This window comes from Prionailurus viverrinus, chromosome B2, assembly GCF_022837055.1.
Source record: "Prionailurus viverrinus isolate Anna chromosome B2, UM_Priviv_1.0, whole genome shotgun sequence".
NCBI lineage: Eukaryota > Metazoa > Chordata > Mammalia > Carnivora > Felidae > Prionailurus > Prionailurus viverrinus.
In genome coordinates, this window is record NC_062565.1 from 63081175 (window position 1) to 63108776 (window position 27602).

Sequence of the window (27602 nt, forward strand, 5' to 3'; positions counted from 1 at the left end):
AAGACATTGTCATGTTAATATTTCTGGTGAAGAAATGTATTAAGCATTGTAATTAGTAGAATACGTTTCCTTACTGTATGAACCTTAAATTAGAGATGGTAGAAAACAAGCAAAAAATTTTTGGAACTGGGTCTCTTAAGAATAAAAATGCCTGAGGGGCGCCTGGGTGGCTCGGTCGGTCAAGCGTCTGACTTTGGCTCAGGTCATGATCTCACGGTCTGTGAGTTCGAGCCCCGCGTCAGGCTCTGTGCTGACAGCTCAGAGCCTGGAGCCTGTTTCAGATTCTGTGTCTCCCTCTCTCTCTGCTCCTCCCCTGTTCACGCTCTGTCTCTCTCTGTCTCAAAAATAAATAAACGTTAAAAAAAATTTTTTTTTATTAAAAAAAAAGAATAAAAACGCCTGAAATCTATGTCAGTAATAATGTAGGTTCTTTTTTTCCCTGACATCTTCCCTAAGTTCCAGCAACAAGTAGGCTGAAGAGTCCACAAAGTCAGAACAAAAAAAGATTCCAATTAAGCAGAGTTCGGTGTTTTTACCTTCTCTTTTGACTGGAATTGATAGGAATAGATGGATAATATAATGAATGTGATAGTGTTTTCCACCTTACTTCACATGACTGAAGTACATTTTAGAATTCTGACAGGATAAATGAAGTAAAACAGCATCCTACCCCACATATAAAGATGAGTTTTGGAATAAATTTTAAGCTGTGTTCCTGGAATTCTTCAGTTCTGAGAGAGTGCCTTTGGAACTCATTGGGAAAGAAAGTTGGCAAGAGAAGACCAAAAAGGCTATAGTCATTACTTGAAATAGAAAACAATGCATGTACCTGGAATTTCACATAAGAATTCATTTATTTAAAAAAGGTCTCGGGGCGCGTGGGTGGCGCAGTCGGTTGAGCGTCCGACTTCAGCCAGGTCACGATCTCGCGGTCTGTGGGTTCGAGCCCCGCGTCGGGCTCTGGGCTGATGGCTCAGAGCCTGGAGCCTGTTTCCGATTCTGTGTCTCCCTCTCTCTCTCTGCCCCTCCCCTGTCCATGCTCTGTCTCTCTCTGTCCCAAAAATAAATAAACGTTGAAAAAAAAATTTAAAAAAAAAAAAAAAAGGTCTCACTGCTAAAGAGGTTCGAAGTGACTCCTTTATAGTAACAAAAGTTCATTAGTAGAAGCTATAAAGGAGCTTACAGTCTTTTTCTACTAGATTTGAGCACCTTTATTTGATACCTAGGTGAGGACAATATGATTACACTGAGGATCAAAAAGTGAAACCTATTACTTCCTAATAGACTGTTAATAAGAAATAGCTTGTAGAATGAGGGAGTATAACTACCAGATACCAAGTAGTAGTAAAAGAACATGACACAGAAATAGCAAAAGTTAAAATTCCCTTTCCTTGATGTCGATTTTGGGGAAGAAAAAAAAAAGGAAAAAAATCCTTGACTATTTTCCCAATCTGTTGGGATATATGACCCAGAGTTCAACTGTTTAATCATAGCTACTTAATAGAATAAATTATAAATGTAAAAAGATAAATTTTATAAAAACCTAGAAAACAACATACATTTAAATGAGAACTTAAATTAGTACTTGAACTAAGTGGAAACCATGACTTAAGAACTAAAACTAATAATGAAAACAATGTCTCACTAAAGACTATCAAGGAAGAGAAATTATAAAAAAGAAGTGAATTGAAATTCTGGAGTTGACACTGATAAGAAAATTTCATTACAAGGGTTAAACAGCAGATTTGGGCAGGAAAGAAGAAAATATCATCAAATTTAAAGCAACTGAGAAGACCAAGTCTGAGGAACAGAATGAAAAAATAATGAAATAAAGTGAACAGAGACTCAGACACATGTGACACCTTGAAACATAGCAATATAAGCTCAATAGGATTCCCACAAAAAGAGGAGGGAAAGGGGCAGAAAGAAAACTTCAAGAAATAATAGGCAAAAACAATCTAAATTTGATGAAAAATAGCCTATGCATCCAAGAAACTCAACAAAGTCTAAGAGGAATAAATTCAAAGACATCCACACCTAGACATGCATAAATGGAGGGGAGGGCAAATCAAAGAGATCTTGAAAGTAACAAGAAGGAAGAGACTCATGTAAAGCAGATTCTCAGCAAGATTAACAACTCATTTCCTATCAGAAACCATGAAGGCTAGAAGACAGTAGGAAAACAATTTCGATAAACCTAGTAGTTTCTTATAGTTGAGTTTTAAGAGTATTTTATATATTTTGGATTGAAGCCTATTTTTTAAGTTTTTTTTTTAAGTTTATTTATGTTGAGAGAGAGAGAGAGAGAGAGAGAGAGAGAGAGAGAGACAGCGCAAACAGGGTAGGGGCAGAGAGAGAGGGACAGGGAGAATCCCAAGCAGGCTGGGTGTGGGCAGTGCAGAGCCTGATGGGGGACTTGAATTCATGGAATCCTGAGATCATGTGACTTTTTTTTTTTTTTAGTAGGCTTCACATGCAGCGCAGAGCCCAACACAGGACTTGAACTCACAACCCTGAGATCAAGACCTGAGCTAAGTCAGATGCTTAACTGACTGAGCCACCCAAGCACCACTGTGACCTGTCCTTTTACTTCCTTAACAGTGTCCTTCACAGAGCAGTACTTTTTAATTTTAATAAAGTACAAGTTATCCATTTATTTTTTTCATGGATCACGCTTTGGTGATGTATTTAAAAACTTACTACCATACCTCAGGTCACCTAGATTTTCTCTGTTACTTTCTAGAAGGTTTATAGGTTTTTTTTGTTTTGTTTTGTTTTTTAATACAACAGGTCTATAATTCACTTTAAGTTTTGTGAAAGGTCTAAAGTCTATGTCTATGTTCACTTTTTTTGTGTAGATGTCAAATTCTTTCAGCACTATTTGTTTATAAGAGTATCCTTTCACCAATGAGTTGTCTTTTCTCCTTTGTCAAAGATCAGTTAACCTCATTATGGGTCTATTTCAGGGCTCTCTATTCTGTCGCACTGGTCTATGTGTCTCCTCTTCCACCAATACCATGCTGTCTTGATTACTGTAGCGTTAGAGTAAGTCTTGAGGTTGGGTGGTGTCAGTCCTCTGACTTTGTTCTTAGGTATTGGTGTGGCTATTCTGGGTCTTTTTTCCCCCTCCCACATATGTTTTATAATCAATTTGTGAATATCCACAAAATAACTTGGGATTTTTATTGTAATTGCATTAAATTTATAGGTCAAGTTGGGAAAAATTGACCTCTTAAAATAATGTTGTTTTAGAGACATAAATATATAGAACAGAAACCAAGTTTTTCCTGTGTATTAATCAGATATGAATCATGTAACGTTCACTAAACCACATTAAAGAGGTGAAACGTTATAATCTACAAAGAATACCAAGTAAGACATTACTTTTTTCAGAGTAAAAATACTATCAATGTTACTAACTTGTCATGTGACGTTATCTAAAGCAATGATGGATCAACTGTCCAGAAAATTTTCCATTACCTACAAAGAAAATTTATGTTCCTCTCATTAATAGCATACCATTCCCCCAAATCTCTTCCCTTTCCCTTTTACTAACTTTAAAACCCTGTGTTCTTTTCTTTCATTTAAATCAGTGGTTCTAAATTGGATATATTCTACCCCCCTTCAAAAGGACATTTGACAATGTTTACAGAAAGTCTGTCATGATTTGAGTTGGGCAGGGGTGTTACAGCAAGCAGGTAAGAATGCTGCTAAATACCCTAAAATGCACAGGACAGTAGTCACCCTCCCCAACAAAGAATTATTGGGCCCCAAATGTCAACTGTGCTGAGACTGATAAAGTCTGATTTAAATTGAACCCTGAATGGTCTTAGAAAGCAGCATGAATAAGCTATCACTTTAGCAAAAATAAACTTTCAATCACTGTCTTAAAATCATTTGTGTTTTGAGATGCTAATTAGCCTACCATAAATCTCTTATCCTAGAATTTAATACTGTCTGACAATGTGAAACAAAACCTCCAAACAGTATAGAAAGAAATAATTTAGGATCAGTTTTTTTTTTTTTAGGACACACCTCTTATCAAATTTCATACGTGAATTTCCTATATCCATAAAATAGCTTTTGTGTATACAGAAATATAACCCAAAAAAGTAGAAAGTTATCACACCTAGAGACTCAAATAATAGTTACAAATGTAAGATAAAAATAATTTCTATTGTATCTTATTATTTTTGTTACCTTAAATAAAATACCATGTACTGCTTCCTTTTTTGCCTTTTTCTAGTTTTCTTACTCTTTAATAACAATGAGGATAGGAAACAGAAGCATGTTGTCCCTTTATAACTACTTAGAATCTTGTTAACCAAAGAGTGGTCATGGACCATCAGTGTCAACTGGGAGCTTGCTGGAACTTGCTGGAGCTTACACACCCTTGGGACTTACCAAAGGTGGACTGGATCTGAATTGTATTTTAACAAGAGTCCCAAGTAATTCTTATGTTACAATTGAGAAACTGTGCCTTAGAAAAGTCATTTAGAATATCAGATGACTACAATAAAAAGATACCACTTCAACCCAGGTTAACAAGCGTTTGAAAAGATAATTCTGGAATGGAGAACTGGATTTTAATTTAACCTAAACTGAACATTCCTCTCTCTAGAAGCCCATCTGACATTATGTGTCCAGTATTACATAACTAATGGCCATGGGTCCCAGGTCCCCTAACTCTAAGTAGCAAATCAATTAGTCTTCAAGACTTTCCTCAGAGGTAGAAGGTTAATACATAATTTTCATTATCAAATCTTGATAGGACATTGTAAGTTGTAATTCTAGGAAAAGAATTCAGTTTCTTTACATGTTGCAAGTGTTGTACATAAAGTTTTTTAAAAAGTTAGAAGATCAATAATATTCAGCTCTGACTACAAATTATTGTATTTTAAATTACAAAGAATCTCATAGTGATTTGTTAGGGTAGTACTAGCTAATGGTATTTGGTCATTGTTCTATACTATTCTTATAGAAGAGACTTTCATAAAGATTGACATTAAAAATGAGAGTGGTAAGGATAATGCCAAAATCAGGGTGGAGGGGAGGGGGAAGTCGGGTGGTCTAGTAGAAGTTAAGATTTTAAAGCCTTATTTTGCCATAATTTCAGATATATGAGAAAACTGCAAAAACTGCACAAAGAATTTTGGTATACCTTCCAACTAAATTGTCCAAATGTTAACATTTACCTTGCTTTATCATTCTCTAGGTGGCTGGACTGTTTTTGAGAATAAGCTGCAGAAAAATACTTTAATACCTATGCTCCAAAAGCAAATTCTTTCACATAATCACACTTCAACTATCAAAATCAAGAAATTAATATTGATATAACACTATTATATAATCTATAGACTTAATTCAAATTTTAATTGTTCCACTTAAGTCCTTTAGAGAACAAAGTTGTGTTGTTGTTTTTTTTCTGGTCCAAAATGCAATTCAGCATTATACTTCGCTTTTATCTGTTTAGTACCCTTTAATCTGGAACAGTTCCTAAATCACTTTTACCTTCATGACCTTTATATTTTGAAGAGTCCAGGACAGTTATTTGCGTTGTCCTTCAATGTGGGTTACCTATTTCTTTACAATTATTTATATTCAGTTCATGTATTTTTGGCAGAAATGACAGAGGCACAATCGTATCTATTACCCCATTACTGATGAGCTTAACTTGGATCACATGGTTAAGGTGGTTTAAGCCATGTCTTTTCACTGTACAATTACCACTGTCCCCTTTATAATTAGTAAGTCTTGTGTAGAAATAGTGAGATTATGCAAATATCCTGTTATCCCCAAATTTTCACCTTCTAATTTTAGTATTCACTTATTTCTCTTGCAAGAAACAGTACTGTATGTGATGTTTGCCAAATACTGATTTTCTAATTCTGACATTTATTCTACATTTATTAGAATGCCACTGTAGGCTAGAGCTTTCCTTTCTCCATTTACTTATTTCTATCATTATATTCATATATTTTGATACTTAAATGGTCCCAGGTTTAGGAAGCAAGAGCCCCTTCAAGCACATTCCCTTATCATACTCTAGCTATACTTCTGCACTTCTTCTCTGTCTGACATAAGCAGGTGTGGGCTTATATACTTTCCCAGCACCAGCCTCAGCATCAACCATTTCTCCAATCAGCCCGGTTTCCTTTCAATGAAGTTAGTGTTTTATCTATTAGTTGAAACATACACATAGAAATTATTGATCTAGTTTTCCTCTCTCGTTGTTCTCTGATTTTATGTTTACTTTTTTCCTTGTGCTTTCTGTTGGTTTACTTTGCTCCTTTGCTAGCCTTGCATGCTTGGAATTTAGAGTATATTTTTATCCTTTCTTTTGTATTGATAAATGTGTTTAAGGCTTTGAATTTCCTGATCCTTATTTCATGATCACCGTTTTACATGTATCTCATAGCTTCTAGTATGATATTTCCATCATTAATTTTAAGAATTTTGAAGTTTGTTTTTATTTCTCCTTTCCTTTCACCCAAGAGTTGCTGAATACAAGGTTAATTTCCAAGTGAAAAGTGTCCTACTTTACGGATTTTATTATAATTTCTAGTTTTAATGCTGCATTGCAATCAGGGAAGAGGTGTTTGTAATATATCTACTCTGTAGAATTTATTGAAGTTTCTTCATGACATAATATATGATCAATTTTAGTGAATGTTCCATGTGCACTTGGAAAGTATAGACTCTATATTGGGATTTAAAGTCCCAAAGTTATGATATACCATATTGACTTAGGTCTTTTATATTCTTACTCAATTTTGTGCATCTGAAATGTCTTACCCTGAGTATGGTGCTATGTTATTCTCCTACTATTAACATATTTCAATCTACGTCTCCTTGAATATCTCATACTTCTTGCTTCATAAAGGTGGTTGCTGTGTTCTTTGGTACGTAACTATTTCATCTTCATCATAACTTACAAATTTTCCTAATAAGTATATTAGTTTTCTATTGCTACAGTGACAAACTACTACAAATGTAGTGGCTTAAAACAACATCTACTTCTTATTCTGTGGGTCAGAAGTCTGGGCACAGCACAGCTCAGATGCTTCTTTGCTTAAGGTGGCACAAAGCCAAAAGACCAAGTTGTCAGCAGGGCTGTATTCCCTCCGGGAGGCTCTGGGGAAGAATCCCTTCATGCTCTTTCAGAGTGTTGATAGAATTCAGATCCTTGAGGTTGTAGGGCTCAATACAGGGTTGTAGTCTTTGATGGCTATCAGCCTCTCAGTTCCTTAAGCTGCTTGCATTCCTTTCCATACTGCCCTCTCCATCTTCAAATTAGTAATGGCAAGCCAAGCCTTTATCACATTTTCACTATCCCTGACTTACCCTTTATACCACATACATCTCTCTGACTCAGGCCAAAAAAGTTCTCTGCTTTTAAGGGCTCATGTTATTAGACTGGGCCCACACAGATAATCCAGGATAACCTCCTAAAAGTCTGTAACCATAATTGCATTTGCAAAGTCCCTTCTGCCACTTCATGTGGCTACTATAAAGGGTTCCACAGATTAGGGCATGGAAATCACTGAGGGAGGAGAAAAGGATTCTATCACAAAAAGTATCCTTCTCTGTCAGACTTAATGTTTTTCAGCTTGAAATTCTACTTTGTCCAGTATCAAGATCGCTATACGTTTTCTTATCATTTCCATTTGCCTAGTATATCTTTTAATATACATTTTTAGCCTTTGTCAATCTGTTTTAGGTTATACCTCACTTTGTGAGGAAAATTAAAATTTTTCTTTTAATAGCGAGTTAGGTCCACTCATATTTTTTGATATGCCTGGAACATTAATCTCAACATATATTATTATCTGAGACTTGCGTGTATTTTATATTTCTCGTGTTTCTTTGTTAATATGTTCTTCACTCTTCCATTTTTAAGTCCTTTTTGTCAAGTAGCTTTATACTTTTGTTTCAGTGCATTTTAATTTTTCAAATGCTCTTAGCCCCTGTTTTCATATTTAGCCCTTTAATATAAAGTTGATTAGTTTTTATGTATCCAACTCCCACCTACTACCCATACAGTAATCTATAAGAAATTCTACTTCTCTCTCTTAATTGCACGATTTCTGTCTCATCAGAACCTATGTTTACACATATTCTCACCCTTGCCCACATCTTTTCTTCATAGATCTGCAATATTAAATATTCACCATTACTTCTTTTGCTGATGTTTTCCACCTCATCTCTTGGTTGGTTAGAGCTTCGCAATTAGTGGATTTCTCAAGAGACCGTGGGTACAGAATTCCTTAAGTCCTTAAATGTTTAAAAATCGCTTTTCTAAAAGATAGTTTGGCCAAATATAAACTTCTGACTTTGCACTGTTCATTTAGGCCTTTTTTAATGTCCCCCTGCCCCATTCTTGCTTGCTTTATGTTTTTTTAAAAATCTGATAATAAGTCTAACTATGTTGACCTTGTAAATCAGTGGATTTTTTTTTTTTTTAACTTGGAAATCTTAAGGACTCTTCTTTAATTCTGAAGTCAGTGTTACAGGAAAATGCACATAAATTTTCCCAGGTATAAAGTGGCTATTTCAATGTGTAGATTTCATGTCTATTTTTAGGTCATTTTTTGGAATTACAACTTTAAATATTAGTTCCACTAATTTCTTTTGTTTTGTTTCTTCATGGACCAATTAAGCTTCTCCTTCTCCAATTAAACACATGTAGTTTTTCCTTCTCTTCCATTTCAACACTTTTTGATTCTTTTCACTTCTTGTTTCTTTCTCTTGGTTGTTTCTCCTACCTTTCTTCAATGCTGCTTACCAAATTTTGAGTTTATTTTCCTTTGGACACCCTGTAATTTTGTTTTCATCTCTGTTTTCCTCTCATTTTTCCCACAGTCCAACTCTTCATGTCTCTCTGGTTCTTGGCCATTTCTGGTTTTTTGTTTTTGTTTTTTAAATAATGGTAAAAGATACATAACATAAAATGTATCATCATAACCTTTTAAGTGCACAATTTAGTAGCATTAAATACATTCACAATGTATAACCAATCTCCAAGAATTGTTTGTATCTGGCAAAACTGAAACTCTGTACCCATTAAACAACAACTCCCCATATCTCTTTCTTTCCAACCCCTGGAGGCCACCATTCTACTTTGTTTTCATGAATGTGACTACTCTGGATATCTCACATAAGTGGAATTACACAGTATTTATCTTTTTTGTGACCAGCTTATTTCATTTAACTTTTAGGGGCTTTCAGATCAATCTTAGGCCCACCTCTAAATTTCCCCTTTTCTCCCATGCAATTTTCCCCAGACTGACTATCTTTGTTTAAACACAAAGTTTTGCAATAAGAGCTGGAGGGAAGACTTGCTAGACTGGGAAATTTCTTTTTGTTTTTACTTAGAGGTACAGTTGATTCTCATTTGCAGATTCTGTATTTGCAAATGCATCTACCCACTAAAATTTATTTATAACCTTAAAATCAATACTTAGGGCACTTACGTGGTCTTCTGGGATATGTGCAGGGTAATGAAAAATCTAAGCCACCTGATGTGCAAATTCCCAGCTAAGGTTGAACAAGGGTACACCCTTTCTTGTTTCAGCTCTCATACTGTAAACAAGTATCCAGTAAGTGGTCTAGTTAGCATTACATTGTTTGTTTTGTGCTTTTGTGTTGGTAATTTTGCTCTTTCAAAGAGCCCCCAGCATAGTGCTGAAGTGCTCTCTAGTGTTCCTAAGACTTAAGAAGGCTATGATTACTGAGGATATACTTGTGTTAGGTAAGCTTTGTTCAGACAGAAGTAATACTGATGTTGATCTTACATCTACAGTTCAATGTTAATGAATCAACCATATATGTTAAGCAAGTCTTCTTAAACACAACACAAAAAAAAGATCAGTCATTGATTTTTTAAGACCCGCTCCAAGCTTTCCTATGCACTGGAGTTTCATTATTATACCAATGTAAAGATGGATTAGGTCACTTACAAGTGGGTTTATTCTTTATATGAACTACAATATCCATACCATAAAGTTACTGGGAATCTACAAAAGATACTGTAGGTTCCAGAAATTCTAATATACAATTACTATTACTCTAATTAGCATCTACATTAAAACCCCCCAAAAAATCTCTCTCAAATAGTGATCAAGTAAAATTTGAAATGCACATTTATACATCCAGTAAAAACCTCCTTTAAAGTTAAAAAGTGCCAGTCTTTTTCTTTAGACATACCTAAATAGTATGACCTAAAACAAACAATAAAAACATACATGCTTTAAATATTATTCTTAGAAAGGAAATCTGCTACATCTTTAAACATAGTTGTAGTAAATTCTAGAGGCTCCTGGGATGACAAAAATATTAGTTAAAAAAATTAAAATATTCCCACACACCTTCAAAACAACTAAGCACTGTCTATGTATGATAAAACTATTTTTCATTGTTTGTTTACCTTATGAATTTTAGTTGTGTTTGTGTATGTGTTGGGGGGTTAGGAGATTAGTGGGACAAGTAGAAATATAAATTTTAATAGTTCTTTATTATGTGTCTGATTCAAATAAACAGAATAAAACAAAAATAATAAAATGCTTAGGAATAAACTTAAACAATGAGACAAAAGACTTATCCACTGAAAACTACAAAACACTGCTCAAAGAAATTCAAGTAGACATAAATAAATGTAAAGACATGCCATGTTCATGGACTTCAAGACTTAGTATTATTAAAATAACAATACTACTAAAAGTGATCTACAAAATCAATGCAATCTCTATCAAAATTACAATTTTTTTATTTTCTGGGTTTTTTTTTTTTTTGCAGAAACAGAAAAACCCATTCTAAAACTCCTATGAAATTTCAAAAAACTCCAAATAGCCAAAACAATCTTACAAAAGAAAAAGTTACAAAACTCGCATTTCCTGATTTCAAAACTTAATACAAAGCTACAATAATCAAAATAGCTTTGTACTGTCATAAAGACAGATATATAACCAATGTAATAGACCCCAGAAATGAACTCTCCCATATATGATCCATCGATTTTTGACGATGGTGTCAAGACCAAAAGGTCAGTCTTTTCAACAAATGGTGCTGGGTCAAGGGCATCCAAATGCAAAAGAATGAAATTGGACCCTTAACCTTAATCATATAAAAAAGTTAACTCAATATAGTTAAAAAGACTTAAACCTAAGAGCTGAAACTATTAAACTTCTAGGGATAAAAAGGGGGAAACATCTTCATGGCACTGGACTTGGCAATTATTTTTTGGATATGACACAGAAGCACAGGCCACAACAGCAACAAATATTAAATAAATTGGACTTCATCAAAATTAAAAACTTTAGTGTATCAAGGACACTATCAACATAGTGAAAAGACAAACCAAGGTTGGGAGATAGTATTTCCATATCCTATATCTGATAAAGGATTAATATTCAGACTACTAAAAAAAAAATCCCTTACAAGTTGACAACAATAAAACATAAACAATTTAAAAACAGACAAAAGACTTGAGTGAACACTTGAGTGAACACTTCTCCAAAGAAAATAATACACAAATAGCCATAATGAAATGAAAAGATGCTCAAGATCACTAATTATTAGGGAAATGCAAATCAAAGCCACCACAAGGTATCACTCCAAAACCATACAGTTGGTTATTATCAAAACAACAGAAAATAAGTGTTTGCAAAGATGGAAAGAAATTAGAACCCTTGTGCATTTCTGGTGGAAATATAAAATGGTACAGTCGCTGTGAAAAAAAAGTTTGTAGGTTCCTCAAAAAACTAAACACAAAACGGAAATGTCATCCAGTAATTCCATTTCTAAGTATATACTCAAAATAACTGAAAGCAGAGACTCAAACAGATACTTGAACACCAATTACCGCAGTAGTGTTATTCACAATAGCCAAAAGTTGGAAACAACCCAAATGTGCACCAACAGATAGATAAGCAAAATGTAGATTACATACACAACGGAATGTTATTCAGTCTTAAAAAGAAATGACGTTTTGATACATCTACAACATGGATAAATCTTGAAGATATTATGCAATTTGAAATAAGCCATACACAAACGAACACAGTAATAATTCCACTTATATGATGTACCTAGAACAGGCAAATTCAGAGACAGCAGGACAGAGGTCATCAGGGGATATGGGCTGGGGGTGGGTGTGGAATGGGGAGTTATTCTTGTTTAATGGGTATGGTGTTTCTGAGATGAAAAAAAGTTCTGGAAATGAATAATGGTGATTGTTACATAATGTTGCGAATGTTCCATGCTTAGTATCACGGAATGCACACTTACAAATGGTTAAAGGGTAAATTTTATATACATTTTACCACAATTTTTAAAAAGCCTCAAAAAATCTGTGATATAATTATGAACATGTATTTATAACTTTCTATGTAAATACAAGAGGTATGTATATAATATAAGGTATATATATATATATAGTAAAACCAAAAGTTGGATTTAAAACCTAACAAATCCATAGGTTACCCAGGCCAATTAGCTATACAAGCTCGAAGTATGCTGTCAGGTAGTTAACGAACATCAGACTGTATTCTTAGAAATGTGTTCAGTATTATTTCTGAAAGTTGTTTTAAGAAGCCATTAATTTATTCTAATTAGATGCTTAGTTTTATAAATGTCTACAACATAAAACGGGTATTTTCCCTTGAGTTCTATGGCAGCATTTAAGAAGTTGAAAAATTTTAAATATAAACCTATAACAATAGCAGCTGCAATCTCCTGAGCTGTTTACATCAAAAGGCATTAACACTACATACATTATTTTTTTTAATTCTCACAACAAAAATAAGGTAAGTATATAACTCCATTAGTGAGTTAAGTTAAGGTGAGAAAAGTTAAGGTTTAGAAAGGTGAAGGAACAGAGTTTGGACAGCTGGTTAGGATCAGAGCAAGGACTCAAAACCAAGTGTATGCAACAGCAAAGTCCATGCCTCTGAAATGAGGTATGCATACCCTAAGAATGCAGAGCAATGTGAAACCACAAGATCATTAGGTTTCTCATGAGGATTTACTCTTATGAAAAAAAATTATAATATTTTGTCATAAAAAAAAACAGAATCGTAGAACTGAATTTTTCCATTTGTGAAAATTTAAATCCAATACATTTTCTTTTTTTTTTTAATTTTTTTTTAACGTTTATTTATTTTTGAGACAGAGAGAGACAGAGCATGAATGTGGGAGGGTCAGAGAGAGAGAGGGAGACACAGAATCTGAAACAGGCTCCAGGCTCTGCGCTGTCAGCACAGAGCCTGATGCGGGGCTTGAATTCACGGACGTGAGATCATGACCTGGGCCAAAGTCGGACGCTTAACTGACTGAGCCACTCAGGCACCCCTCCAATACATTTTATAATAAAAGAAACATGGATCAGAATACAGATTAAAAGGCAATATTAGCACAAAAGTTTGAGATGGAACATAACTTCAAAGGAGTTTTCTATCAGGAGAGTCTCATGGATTGTAAGTCACCTCCGGCAGGTAGGGAGCAGTGCAGAGGGATGAGTGGACCTGTCTCTACCTTCTTCCACTAGGACTACTTAGATGCTAATATTTAAGAAGCACTAAGAACATGTATCTTCCACTTTATGAACTATATCAACTATGCACAAACACAGAAGTGATAATAATTTTTATATTTCATTTGAGTAAAAAAAAGCAGTGTTTATCCCGTCACAATCATGTTAAACCCTCAATTTTATAACAATTTAAGTTTGTATCCCCAGAGTTTTCCTTCAGGCATGCCTATTTTCATTCCTCACTGTTCCTAATTATTCCTCTTATTCTTAACCTAGGCCCAGAAAATGAAAGAAAGGTAAGAATTTAGATCCATATTTCAAGAATAATACAGTCATATAACAAAAAGAATTAAGTGGTAAATTGATTGTACAGGAGGTTTGGGCCAGTGCAATAATGGGAAGAAAAAAAAAGCAATTGGGACTCTTACACTGGAAAGGAATAAATAAAACTGTCTTTAAGCATCTAACATGTTCATGTACATAAAAATTCCTTAGGAAACTATAATAAAGCTACTAGAAGTAAAAATTTAGCCAGGTTGCATGATATAAGGTCAATGCACAAAAACAAATTTCTACATACTAAGAGAAGCCAATAATTCAGGATTGAAGGTAAACAAAATCATAAAATCTTCTGTCTTCTCACATGGAGGAGGGGATGAGAGAGCCCTCTGGGGTCTCTTTTATTAGGGCATTAATCCCATTCATAAGGTCTCAACCCTCATGACTTAATCAGCTCCCAAAGCCCCACCTCCAAATACCATCACATTGGAGATGAGGATTTCAACATACAAATTTTGGGGGAACAGAAATATAAAGACATAGGTAAATTTATCAAAATATTTTCAAAACCTCTACATTGACCACTACAAAATGTTGCAAAGAGAAAGTTAAGATATCATAAATAAATGGAAAGCTATCACGTCCATGAATTGGCAGGTTCAGTATTAAAATATAAGCCAGCATCCATCTTGTCAGCTCAGATGAAAGAATGAGCACTAAAGGTTGTATCATCCCCAGGCAAGGCTGGACTGGCCAGGGAACCTGCAGAAATGCAACTCCACTAGCTTATAAACAAAGATATAATCACCAAATGTACCTAATGAAATCTCTAACATAAAGAGTAAAAGCATTTTTCAGATTCCAAGTCTCCTGAAATGGAAAAGACTTCCAGGAGACCAGACAAAGCAACACCAGAGCACCTGCTAACATGACCTTCTGGGCCTCCAATCAGTGGGGTCCACCTTCTCAGGAGGGCCTTTGCACCAAAAGTTGCCTTTAAAAACCCTCGTTTTTCAGGGCCCCTGGGTGGTTCAGTCAGCTGAGCATCTGAATCTTGATTTCAGCTCAGGTTATGATCTCAGGGTCATGGGATCAAGCCCCAAGTTGGACTCCATGCTGAGTAGAGCCTACTTAAAGTTCTCTCTCTGTCTCACTCTCTTTCCTTCTCTCTCTCTCTCTCTCTCTCTCTCTCTCTCTCTCTCACCCTCTGCCCCTCCCCTGCTCACACCTGCACTCTTGTGCTCTAAAGTTAAAAAACAAAACAAGGGGCGCCTGGGTGGCGCAGTTGGTTAAGCGTCCGACTTCAGCCAGGTCACGATCTCGTGGTCCGTGAGTTCGAGCCCCGCGTCAGGCTCTGGGCTGATGGCTCGGAGCCTGGAGCCTGTTTCCGATTCTGTGTCTCCCTCTCTCTCTGCCCCTCCCCCGTTCATGCTCTCTTTCTGTCCCAAAAATAAATAAAAAACATTGAAAAAAAAATTTAAAAAAAAAAAACAAAAAAAACCACCCTCACTTGTAAGCCACTGGGAGAGTTCAGGACTGTGAAGCATTAGCTCCCTGTTATCCTGGGTGGTGCCACACCAATAAACAGCCTTTCTTGCAATAGGCTGGTATCAAGTTTTTACTTGCTTGCTGTGCATCAGATGGATGAACTGTCATCTGGTTCAGTTTACAGTATCAAGTGTCCCCAAATTTGCCTACAGATTCAAAGTAATCCCACTAGAAATCCCAGTGGGCGTTTTGTAATATTCTAAAATTTATATTGAAATGTGAAGGATCTAGCATAGCTAAAACAATATTGAAAAGAAAAACAAAACTGAAGAATCTAGACTACTTGATTTTGCGACTGATTATATAACACACCAATAATCAAGTTTTAGCATAAGGACGTATAAATCAATGGAGCAAAAGAAAAAGTCCAGAAATAGACCCACATATGCACATGATCAATTGATTTGGCAAAAGGTACCAAGGAAGGCCAATGAGCAAAGAATAGTCTTGACAAGAAAATGTTGCTGAAACAACTGCATCTCCACATGGAGAAGAAGCCCTTAAGGTATACCATCCCGTAAAATTAACTTAAAAATAACGACAAACCTAAAATATGAGTTAAACTGTAAAATTTTCAGAAGAATACATATCAGAAAATGATTGCTATAAAAACTTAAGGAACATCTCTTTGAATGACAGTGTTAAGAAAACATAAAGGCAAGCCATAAAGAGAGACAACATTCACAATACATATATTTGACAAAGTATTTAATCCAGGACACATAAAGAATTCGTAGCTCACTCATCAAACAAAAACTTAAATTTAAAAATGGGCAAAAGATTTAAACAGGCATTTTAGAGCAAATACACAGGGGTGCCTGCGTGGCTCAGTCGGCTACGCAGCTGACTCTCAGTTTTGGCTCAGGTCATGATCTCCCAGTTCATGAGTTCAAGCCCCTTGTTGGGCTCCAGGCGGTCAGCACAGAGTCTGCTTGTGGATCTCTGTCTCCGCCTCCCCCACACGCACACTCTCTCTATCTCTCTCAAAATAAACAAATACACTTAAAAAAACTCTTAGAGAAAATACACAAATGGCCAATAAGAATACAAAAAGTGCTAAATATCATTAGTCACCAAGGAAATGCAAATCAAAACCACAATAAAATATTATTATACAGCCATCAGAATAACTATTACAAACAGTTACAATATAAGAGCTGACAAGGATATGAAGCAATCTGAAATCTCACATTGCTGTGGGAATAAAAAATGGTACAACCACTTTGGAAAATACTTTGGTACTTTCTTAGAAAATTAAACATACATTAAACATTAGACCCAGAAATTCTACTCTTAGTTATTTACCCAAGGAAAATGAATGAAATGAAACACATCTACAACAGATGTTTACATCAGCATTATTCATAATAATCTCCAACTGGGAATAACTCAAATCTCCACTAAAAGGTGAGTGGATAAACCAACTGTAACATAGACACCAATCAGGATACTACCCAGCAATGAAACAGAATGAACTACTGAAAAAAAAAATGCAACATAGACAAATCTCGAAAACATTTTGTTGCACCAAAGAAGCCAGAAAAAGGATTATACTACACTCTATTCCATTTATATGAAATAATACAACACATAAAACTAAACCATAATGACAGAAGGACATCAACGGTCGTCTGGGGTCTGAGTTCAGTGGGAGACGGGAAGACATGGGGTAGTTTTTGAAGTGATGTGGGCTTCTATATCTACATAGTTGGCAAAATCAATCTGCGCACTTAATAAAGTTGATTTAAAAATCCCTCTAAACTAGGTTCAGTGAAATAGGACAGAGCATGTTTAAATCAAGGCAGCTAATGTTAGAGACCAGGTTATAAATATTTATAAAGAAGCCATATAAAAAATTTAGAATTAAGATAAGGTTGAGGAGAAAAAAAAAAGAAGAAGATAAGGTTGAGGAGGGTTTTAGCATACCTTTGGTATTACTAAGACAATCACCTTGCAAAAAAAGAGTGGTGAGTCTTTAACAAAATTGATTCTAACACAAAGTTTAAAAATACACAATAGGGGTGCCCGGGTGGCTCAATCGGTTAAGTGTCCAACTCCGGTTCAGGTCATGATTTTATGGTTTGCGAGTTTGAGTCCCGCATCAGGCTCTGTGCAACAGCTCAGAGCCTGGAACCTGCTTCAGGTTCTGTGTCTCCCCTTCTCTGCCCCTCCCCTGCTCACGCTCTGTCTCTCAAAAATAAATAAACATAAAAAAAAAAAAAAAGTAATACACAATAGATCTAATTATGATATAATTTTGAAGAACTCTTCCAAAAAGGAGATTTTTAGGATGAGCAGCCAGTGCATTTCCTTATTTCCTTTCTAATTATAAGAGAAAGATAAAGCAGAACTCAACCTAACTAATCCTTTCATGGGGCTCTCTAAAACTTTTTTTTTTTTTAAACTTAGGTAAAACCCACTTTAGAGCCTCATCTTGCCTAACATTCTTTATACCAGTCTATTCGATGCACTTTGTAAATTACAACCTGCATACTGTTCTATACAAAGTTCAGGTGTTTGAAATGCCAGATACAGAATGGACAATAAAGAAGTCTGTTGCCAGCAGTTCTAGACACTTTTTAGACTCAGAGTTGTATTTTTATGCCCTTAGCTCAATCTAGGTCCTTAAGTATAGGTACCACTATCCAATCTGAAGAAATCAAGGCTAGCAAATGATCGTTTCAAAAAAGAAAAGAAAGAAATTAATGGTTTTCTGCCCTGAATAATACCTTTTTATATACTTTCAGAAATATACCACCTAACAAGGAAACAAATTCTATTAATTTCAGTTTGGGTACCTGAGTTCTAAAGTAGGTCCCAGTTTTCCTATTTATAGAAAAGTACAAACTTGTGCAGCATGTGGGTGGCTCAGTTAGTTGAGGGTCTGATTCTTTATTTTGGCTCAACTCATGATTTCACAGTTTATGAGATCAAGCCCAGAGTCAAGACTCTGGGCTGACAGGGCAGAGTCTGCTTGAGATTCTCTTTCTCTCCCTCACTCTCTGCCCCTCCCCCACTCATACTGTCTCTCAAAAATAAGCAAGCATTAAAAAAAAGTACAAATTTTCAAAAATGTGCTGGCAGCACACATTACTTACCTATATTTTAATTTAAATTTCCCAACACCTCTGTTACAATACTTGTTTTACACATGAGTAAATGAAGTTCAGAGAGGTGTGTAACTTGCCCAAACTACCAAATGACAGAGCTATGATTCAAAACCAGTTTAACTTCAAAATTCATGCTCATAAGTATCATGCTATAATGCCTTACAAAGAGAAGTCATTCTCTCTGAGAGGTCTATATAAACTGAAGAGTGACAACATAATTTTTGAAAACTCCATTTACCTTCAGGGGACGCAGAGCACCACAAAATTTTGTCCACCAGCTGTTTTCAATGAATTCTAAGTGCCTCTCTCTTTTCCTAAGTGTTCGTAACCTTTCTTCAAATTGTTTTAAGGCGCGTTTATCCCTTGATGGCAAAGGTCGACCATCCTTGCTCTACAAATAACAGACCAAAATAAAACAGTTTTTTTACCATTAAGGTCTTAGTAAAGTATCCATCAAATTTAGAAAATCATGCAACAAAAGCTTTTTTTAGGTTGGATATCCCTCAGGCAAATTTACAAACTGAAAAATACAGACAACAACTAGGTGACAACACACATCTCTGAACCAAGGTCAATATCAAAATGCAGATGTATATACATTTAATACTGAACTTCTTGATCCCTATTTTCCAAATACATGGTCAAGTTACGTGGAGAGACATAAATATCTTTAAAAATACCTTTTTATATGGTACTTTATTCAATTTGCTCAATTACTCTCCCTAACCTCCAAGCTCCTCCTATTCCTTAATATGTTTGGTCCTACCCCTTCTCTCCCTTTGGTCAGCACAGGTTTCAAATATCAGCAGAGAGATGCAATACTAGTATGTGCTATGCAGAGGTTTTTAGAACTGCTGAGAACTTGCACTTTCTTATTCTGCAAGTACTTTTGCAAAATGAATCATGTTTTCTTTAGCCAACCTACTGACGGAAAACTCCCATCGATCTATGTTTATGTGATGCTTACTGTAACCATGAGCAGTACCTTTTCCATGGTCTCAAAGATAACAGTTTCCCACTTGAATTCTCCTGGCCCTAAGTGTCTTCAATTAGGTACAATAATAAACTACAGTAATATGACAACTGCTGAATATACAAAAAGGTGAAATGTAAACTTGGTTTTATTGGAAGCAACAAGAAACATATTTACATGTAACTACATTTTTAAAATATAAAGACATCAGATATTAAAATGTTAATATCCCTACTTAGGTTTAAGTAGGTTCTTAAGACACAGACAACAAAATTGTTCTCTAGCGTATCCCAGTGCAGGCTCATCTGAAATCATCAAAATAATGAAGACAACACTCAAATATCCTTTAATAAAGAAATTTACACAGTTACAAAGATCTCTTTACATAATGGCACTGCCATGCTCTTCTAGACCGAGCCATCCTCTTCCATACCTTACCATATTGCTTCTCAAACTTTATCATGCATAATTACCTGAAAAGTTTGTTAAACACAGATTTCTAGACCCTATGAATAAAATTTAGTTGGTCTTGGGTGGGGCCTAAAATTTGCATTTCTACCAAAGTCCCAGGAGATGCTGGTGCTACCCAAACAGGGACCATAGTTGACATACCTGAGGCTATATTTAATTATCTTCACTCCTTTAAGTCAAATACCATATGTACTATCAAATTGTATCCTCAATAAAAGGAACCTGGGAGAAAGGTATTTTCAGAAGGACTAAGGAGTAAAACAAACACTCCCTTCTAGAAGACAGATCCAGGCAATAATACTTCAAGTGTATGGTATGAGAAAGGTTTGGTACTTTGTACCTTAAACATTCAGTTTTTCTCAAAACTGCCATTCTATTATCCAAAGGATACCAGCAATAAAGTAGTTTTATTTAACAGCTGGCTTTCACTATTTCGGAAAAAAAAAAAAAAATTAGTAAACTGATTTAAGGGTCCACTGAAAATAAATTCAAGTTATCTGCCTATTTGGTGAATATTTCAGTGGAGTAAAAGATAGAAGTCCATTCTGCTTTGCCTATTGACCAAACCAATATAAGAAGAATATTGGTTAGAGAAACAAACACCAGGATAGAAACTCAGCGGGATGCCTGGGTGGCTCAGGTCATGATCTCCTGGTTTGTGAGTTTGAGCCCCAAGTCGGGTTCTGTACTGAGAGCTCAGGGCCTGGAGCCTGCTTCAGATTCTGTGTCTCCCTCTCTCTCTGCCCCTGCTCTGCTCGCACTCTGTCTCTGTCTCTCAAAAAGTGAATAAATGTTAAAAAGTATATATTTAAAGAAACTCGGCAACTAATTATCTCATCTGGAAAAAATATACATAAAAAGTATATGAACACATAGCCTTTGTTCAAAAAAAAGTAAAATGTGAAAGAAAGCTTCCCTTCACACTGTCATCAAGTACTACTGCCCTTTCCTATTGTTATCACCATTAAGTAAATCAGTATCCTTACACACATTTTCTATGGATTTATATGCATTCATATATGCTAATATACATATAGTTTTTGTTATACGTAATAGCTAACATTTTTTGAGCACATTTCTTGTGCCTAAAACTTATCTGTTCCCTTACGTTTATTCTCCTTAAATCTTCAGAACAAAATTTTGAAGTTGGTAGTACTAGTATACCCATTTACTAGATGAGGAAAATAAGGCTCACAGATATTATAAATGCATGATAAGGAGAGCTAGAATTTGAACTGAGAGACTGATTTGATAATCTACCTCATTCTTTTTCATCACTGCACACCACAATATACCATGGTACCTTAATAAATACTTTATTTTTGAACACTTAAGACTGTTTTCTTTTGGAAGGGGAGGGTGTGCATTAACAGTGTGCATGAACATCCTTATATAATGAAGTAGGATACATTCCTAGACATCAGCTGCTGGATTAAACTTTACTAACAGGTGTGTTTGTTTGTATATGTACATGTCATATCACATAATTTTCTTTAAAAGCTGTAGACTTCACATTCCCACAAACAGTGTATCTATGCCCCAAATCTCATTAATACCTGACAGAGGTGAAAATGTTAAAGATTTCTAAAGATAAAAAAATAAATATATATAAGGAGTACTTCTAATTAGCACATCTCTGATTATGAAGGTGACCAACCATCCTGGTCTCTGTACTGCAAGTTCCATGTTCTGGAAAATCTCTCAGGTCCTAGGTGAACTAGGATACTTGGTCAACCTACTTACTACTAAAGAGCTGAAGCATCATTTTATAACTTTCACTGGATAGTTTTTCCTTCAGTAAATGCTATTTGGGTCTTTTGTTCAATATTTCTATGTAACGCTTGTCCTTTTTTCTTACTGACTGGAAGATGTTCTTTATACATAACCTATACTGCAGATTATTTCCTCACACTTTTTTGCTGGTTCTTTAACTTCCTTTTTGGTGGCACTTTTTGGGTACATAAATTTTAGAACATAAAAATGTAAAACTCACCAATGTCTCAATCAGCATTTGGGATTTTTGTGTGCCTCGTTTAGAAAGGTCTTCTATACACGAAGAAAAAACTTTACTTTCACTTTCTCCTAATGTTTTTTAAGTTTTGTATTTGATTTGAATTCAGGATTGTTTTACTCTATGGTAGGGGGGTCTATGAAAATTTCATTTTGTGTCTTCTATGATTGCACTGAATTTCTACCTAAAGTTATGAACAACTGTCACCTCTACAATAATGAATTTTTCCAATCAGGAACTGAGGAAGTTCTCCATTTATTTCAGTCTTCTATTATGTATTTCAATAAATTTTATAATTTCTACCAGGAAAATTCTGACATTTCTTATTATTTTACGGTTTACAGCTATTGTGAATGAGATCATTTCCTATTACATCCTCCAAGTGGTTCATGATTTCTGCATGTTTGTATCCAGGCACTTTGATGAACTCTTATTAGTTCTATTAATTTGATTAATAATTAATTGAGGTTAATTTTTTTAAATTTTTTGTAATGTTTATTTATTTTTGAGAGAAATAGAGACAAAACATGAGTGGGTGAGGGGCAGAGATAGGGAGACACAGAATCCAAAACAGGCTCCAAGCTGTCAGCACAGAGCCTGACACGGGGCTTGAACCCACAAACTGTGAGATCATGACCTGAGTGAAGTTGGGCGCTTAACCGACTGAGCCACCCAGGTGCCCTAATTAAGGTTAATTAATAAACAATCAGGGTTAACTAACCCTAACCCTGACTCTTTGATTCTGTCAGATTTTCTTGGTAGATGGTATCTGCAAATAATAAAGGATATTTCCCTTGTTTTCACTCTCTCATTCCAATGTTTATACCTGCAATCTTTCTTACCTGACTAGCACCTCCACGAAAATGCTAACGAGCAACAGTGATACTGACTGCACTGTCCTGAATGGGAATGTTTCATTCATCATTAAGTATGAGGCTTGTTACAGGCTTCCTTTCCTAAGTACTTTCTTTTCTTCTAATTTGGTAAGGCTTCTTTTTTGTTTGTTTATAAATATAATTTATTGTCAAACTGGCTTCCATCCAACACCCAGTACTCATCCCAACAAGTGGGTAAGGCTTCTTTTTAAATCATAACTACAAATTGACTTTTACTAAATATTCTTTAGCATCTATTAAGATGCTAATATTTCTCATTCTTTATCAACATATTAAACTATTCTAATAGATTTTTCTAATGTGTCAGACTTTGCATTTCTATGATAAACCTAATCTGATAATTACAACATATTCTATTATAGCATAGGTTTGAATTGCTAATATTTTCTTTATAACATTTGCTTCTATGTTCATAAAAGAGATCAGTATATATATATATATATATATATATATATATATATATATATCCCTTTTTGTGTGCAATTACCATCTGGTTTCTATATCAGGATTATGCTAGTTTAGTAGAATAATTCAGAAAACTTTCCATTTTTTACTATGCTCTATAGATAATATTTATCTGCTCCTTGAAGGTGATAGAGAAAGAAAAACTTCATTGTGTTTTTAGAAGTACATTTAATTGGCAAGTGGTTACATGTAACTTTTAGCTTATTCCACTAGTACGTAAAACTTGAACATAAATGATACAGTAAAATCTGATGTTACACATGTAATCAGTATATGTGGGATAAGCAAGGTCCTGTTCATACCTGAGAAGAATTTTTGTTTTTTAGTTGTTTGAACACTGATAGAAATTCTCAAATTGTCAATGTTTTGCATTTCACAGAAGACAAATTTTAAAACTAAGGGCATAGTTTCTTAAGGATATGTTGCAAAAAAATTCAAACAATGTCAAAAATATGGAATTGCCAATGTCTAAGTCATATCAGAAAATAGCACAAAGACAATGTACTTTTATGCTTCCCAATTACAATAAAATACCAACTTACTTTTGATTTAATCGTTTGAATGTGTTGCTCCACTTCTTCAATGTCTTCAGTGTTTTCTAAACGTTCATAAGCAGCACTTCTAGTGCCTTTTATCAGATTTAAAGGTAATGCAGACATGCCATAGGCCTAAAAGAAACAAAATTAAAATGTGTTTTTAGTACCACTATTTTACACACAATTATACACAATTTTGAGGGGGAAAGATCCTTTAAAGCAACTGCCAGGGCACCTGAGTGGCTCAATCAGTTGAGCGTCTGACTTTGATGTCAGTTCAGGTCATGACCAAGTTCATGGTTGTGGGATCAAGCCCCATGCTGGGCTCTATGCTGAGCGTGGAGGCTGCTTAAGATTCTCCCTCTCTCTTTCTCTGTCCTTCTCCCCACTCGCATGTGCTCTCTCTTTATAAAATTAAAAAAAAAAAAAAAAAAGAGCAACTGCAGAGTAAGCAGTTGTAAAGGATTATAGTCACGGAAGAACATGGTACATGGGAGTGAATCATGATTATACTGTCCCATAATTCTCTTATTTCACATTAACAGTTATATAAATTTACATCTGTATAATACTATTCACAGAATAGATAACATGTATGGTTCAAAGGTAAAGTTGCAAAAATAATGTAAATATAGTACAACAAGCTCACTTATTCATGCTTCTGTTTATCCCTTCTGCTACTGAACCCCTCTAGTGTATTTTTCATTTCAGTTATAACTTCTATTTGATACCTTCTTATATTTTCTGTAGTTCTGTTAAAGTTCTTGCTGTGTTCATCCATTCTTCTCCCCAAATCAGTAAGCATCTTTTGGACCATTACTGAATTCTTTATCAGGTAAATTGCTTATCTCCATTTCATTAAAGTTTTTGTTTTGTTTTAAGTAGATGTGCCTTATTCTTTGGTTTGGGACATACTCTTCTATCTCATTTTGCCTCTATGTCTATATGTATTATGTGAAATAGCTACCTCCCTCAGTCTTGAAAGAGTGGTCCTGTGTAACAGCTGGTTCATGTGGGCCATGAGACCAATCTCCCTTGGCCATCAGAGCCAGGCACTTCATATGAATGTCCACTCTATTTGCTGCATATGCCCACCAGCTGTGGCAGAGCCAGCACTGCTGTGTGGAAAGGTCACTCATCCCACCCAGTTGTGGCTCAGGCACTGTGCAGGAAGAGTGGGGTTCCAGCTGCTTGCCCATCATGGTTATGACCCAGTCTCTATGCAGGTTAGATGGGGCTTAAGGTCCCTCTGGAAACTAATTACAGCCTGGCTGCTGCTAGGGGACAACAGGGCTCAGGTGCTCATCAGCCCAGTTGTAGCCTATCAGGTGCACAGGAAGGTAGGACTCAAGTTGCTGGACCAACTGGGTTGTGGCTTGGCTGCTGCACAGTGAGGCAGGGCTCAGCGCACTCTACCAGCCCAGCTGTAGCTTGGTTCTCTGCACAGGTTGGGCAGGACTTACAGCACCCACTTGGACCACCTGCAGCTTGGCTGCTACATGGGGAAAGTGGGGATCATGGTGCTCATCTGGCCCATGTGCAGTCTAATCACTGAGTGAGTACAGTGGGGACACTAGCCTGGCCCTTTTGCAGCTGGGGGGCTATGTGGTGTGGGGTGCTTGCCAGCCAGGGTAAGGGGTAAGTGGACAGAGTATGCACTCTAGTGCTAGCATGTTACAGGAAGGATAACAAAAATGGCACACATCTGCTCTGTCATCAGCAAGTTAGAATGAGATTCCAAAAATGGACTCCACCAATGCTTCCATCACCAGATAAAGTCCCTATAGGTCCCTGCCTTTGTCATAGCCACCTTAAAATTAGTTAAGTGGTTCTCTCTCACAGTATAAGTACTCTTCAATCTGTTGCTTTTGTGCTGGATCTTGGGGAGAGCAGGTGTACGCACACACCACTTATGAGCAGAAATCTCTGTTCCCTATAGTTCTATGATTCTCCCTCTCTTAACCTACCCATTGATTTTCAAAACCAGATAGGATTTTTTTTGGCAGGGGGGTGGGGGGGCAGCATATCTCTCCAGTGCCAGCCCCTAGGGTCAGGATGCCTGATAGGGGACACAATCTCTTTACTCAAGGGAGAGTTACTTATTTGGGGGATCCCTCCTGATTGTGGCGTCACCTGGGATGGGGTCCCCTGGGTGAGGCCATATCTTTGATTCTCCTACACTACTGAATGTGTCTTTTTTGTCTTTTGTTGTGCAGGTGCTGTTCATCTAGTTCCAAATATAGCTGTAAGTTTATCATGTCCATGGGAGAAGGTGAGTTCAGGGTCTTCTTATGCCACCATCTTTAAACTCCCTCCATGGTTTTGTTTTGTTTTGTTTTGTTTTGTTTTGTTTTATTTTATTTTATTTTATTTTATTTATTTATTTTTAATTAAGGGAGAATACAAAGAACATACTAAAATCCCAGAAATCAACTAGTTCTATCAGGTAATACCAACTGCCTATAACACATTGTATCTAGATAATTATATAAAATTATTACCCAATATTCAAATCCCTGTATTTTCTAAGGGAGAAATACCTTAAAATATAGTATTTTAAAGTTAATGTGCTCATGATTTCCCTATCATCTCCCCTTCTTCCTAAAGTGGTAGTAGAAGTAGGTTCCGATAGTATGAAGAAGGTTCTGTTTCATATTAGAACACATAATTTAGAGTAATTTTTTTGCAATTAATAAATTCTTATCAAATTTATACTTGTAATGACCTTGATAAAATAGAAAAAGTAAAGAATATAAAATATTATATATTTAAAACACTGAAAATGTAAATTAAGAAGCCTACAGGAGCCAAAGTATACCACAGCTCTTTAACCTTTCCTTACAGGACTTTCCTATCCCTTTTACCATCTGACCCATTTGTTTCTTCTAGTAGTTCCACAAATTTTCAAAACATTATTGGGAAGAAAGTAACATAATACTTTCAGACTCTGATGAATAAGCAGTATTACCATGATTATTTACCAATCATCTGCATTCACATATCGTTTTAACACCAAGTCTATGTTGCTTTTTACAACCAAATTCCAAGGCAAAAATATTTTGCTAAACAGTTTATGCCCAAATAAATTCCCTGTCCTCCCAACCACCTCCAAACAAGCTTATTTTACCCCAATGCTTGTTACTCTCTGTTGAATGGATTTTATCCCTAAATACAGAACCTCAGTATTCAATATTATTTCCGAAAGAATCTGTAGTCTACTAGTCTCACTTCTATAAACCTAACTTCTACACTGCTTGCAAAGTAATCTCTAGCACCCACATCAGATTATGTCACTCCTCTAATTAACTTCCATTAAGATATCTAGGATGAATTAAAATAGTTTTCAAAGGGCTCTAGGAGGAGACCCTAGGATTCTGGGTAGATGCCTTCAGGGCCACTACAGGAGACAAGAAGGCAGGTAGCCAGGCCTGCTGCTACTTCAACCAGAGCAATTCTATGTTGTACAACTTTTTTCTGTATCATGTAAGATCGTTTTGTTTCATTTTGCTTTGTTTTGTTTTTTTCAATGATAGGTAGAATGACCGGTCTTGTGAATTACTGGTCTTGTAATTATCTAATCCTGGCAGACAAACCTCTTCATGACCCCTACCAGCGTGTCTCATGCCTCATACCTCTGAATTGTTCACTATTTTTAAAACACTCCAGTTTTACAAAGGCTTTTCCAGCTTCCACACTTTGGCACATGCAGTGCCTTTATCTAGAATGCCCAACTTATCATTTCTACTTCTCTAGCAAATTTCAATGCCCTTCAGGCCTCAGCTTAA

At 35.7% G+C, this 27602-nt stretch overlaps 1 protein-coding gene across 2 annotated transcripts in view; it reads right to left on the bottom strand.

Annotated features, from left to right (window-relative positions):
- The window catches only part of LMBRD1 (LMBR1 domain containing 1), a 116088-nt gene that overhangs the window by 34801 nt on the left and 53685 nt on the right, over positions 1-27602 (bottom strand). For both annotated transcript variants that reach the window (XM_047859541.1, XM_047859543.1), the window contains 2 exons: positions 23824-23949; positions 18704-18856 (listed from right to left, as the gene is read on the bottom strand). In XM_047859541.1, the coding sequence (XP_047715497.1) occupies positions 18704-18856; positions 23824-23949 (279 nt within the window). The remainder of the gene's footprint in view (positions 1-18703; positions 18857-23823; positions 23950-27602) is intronic.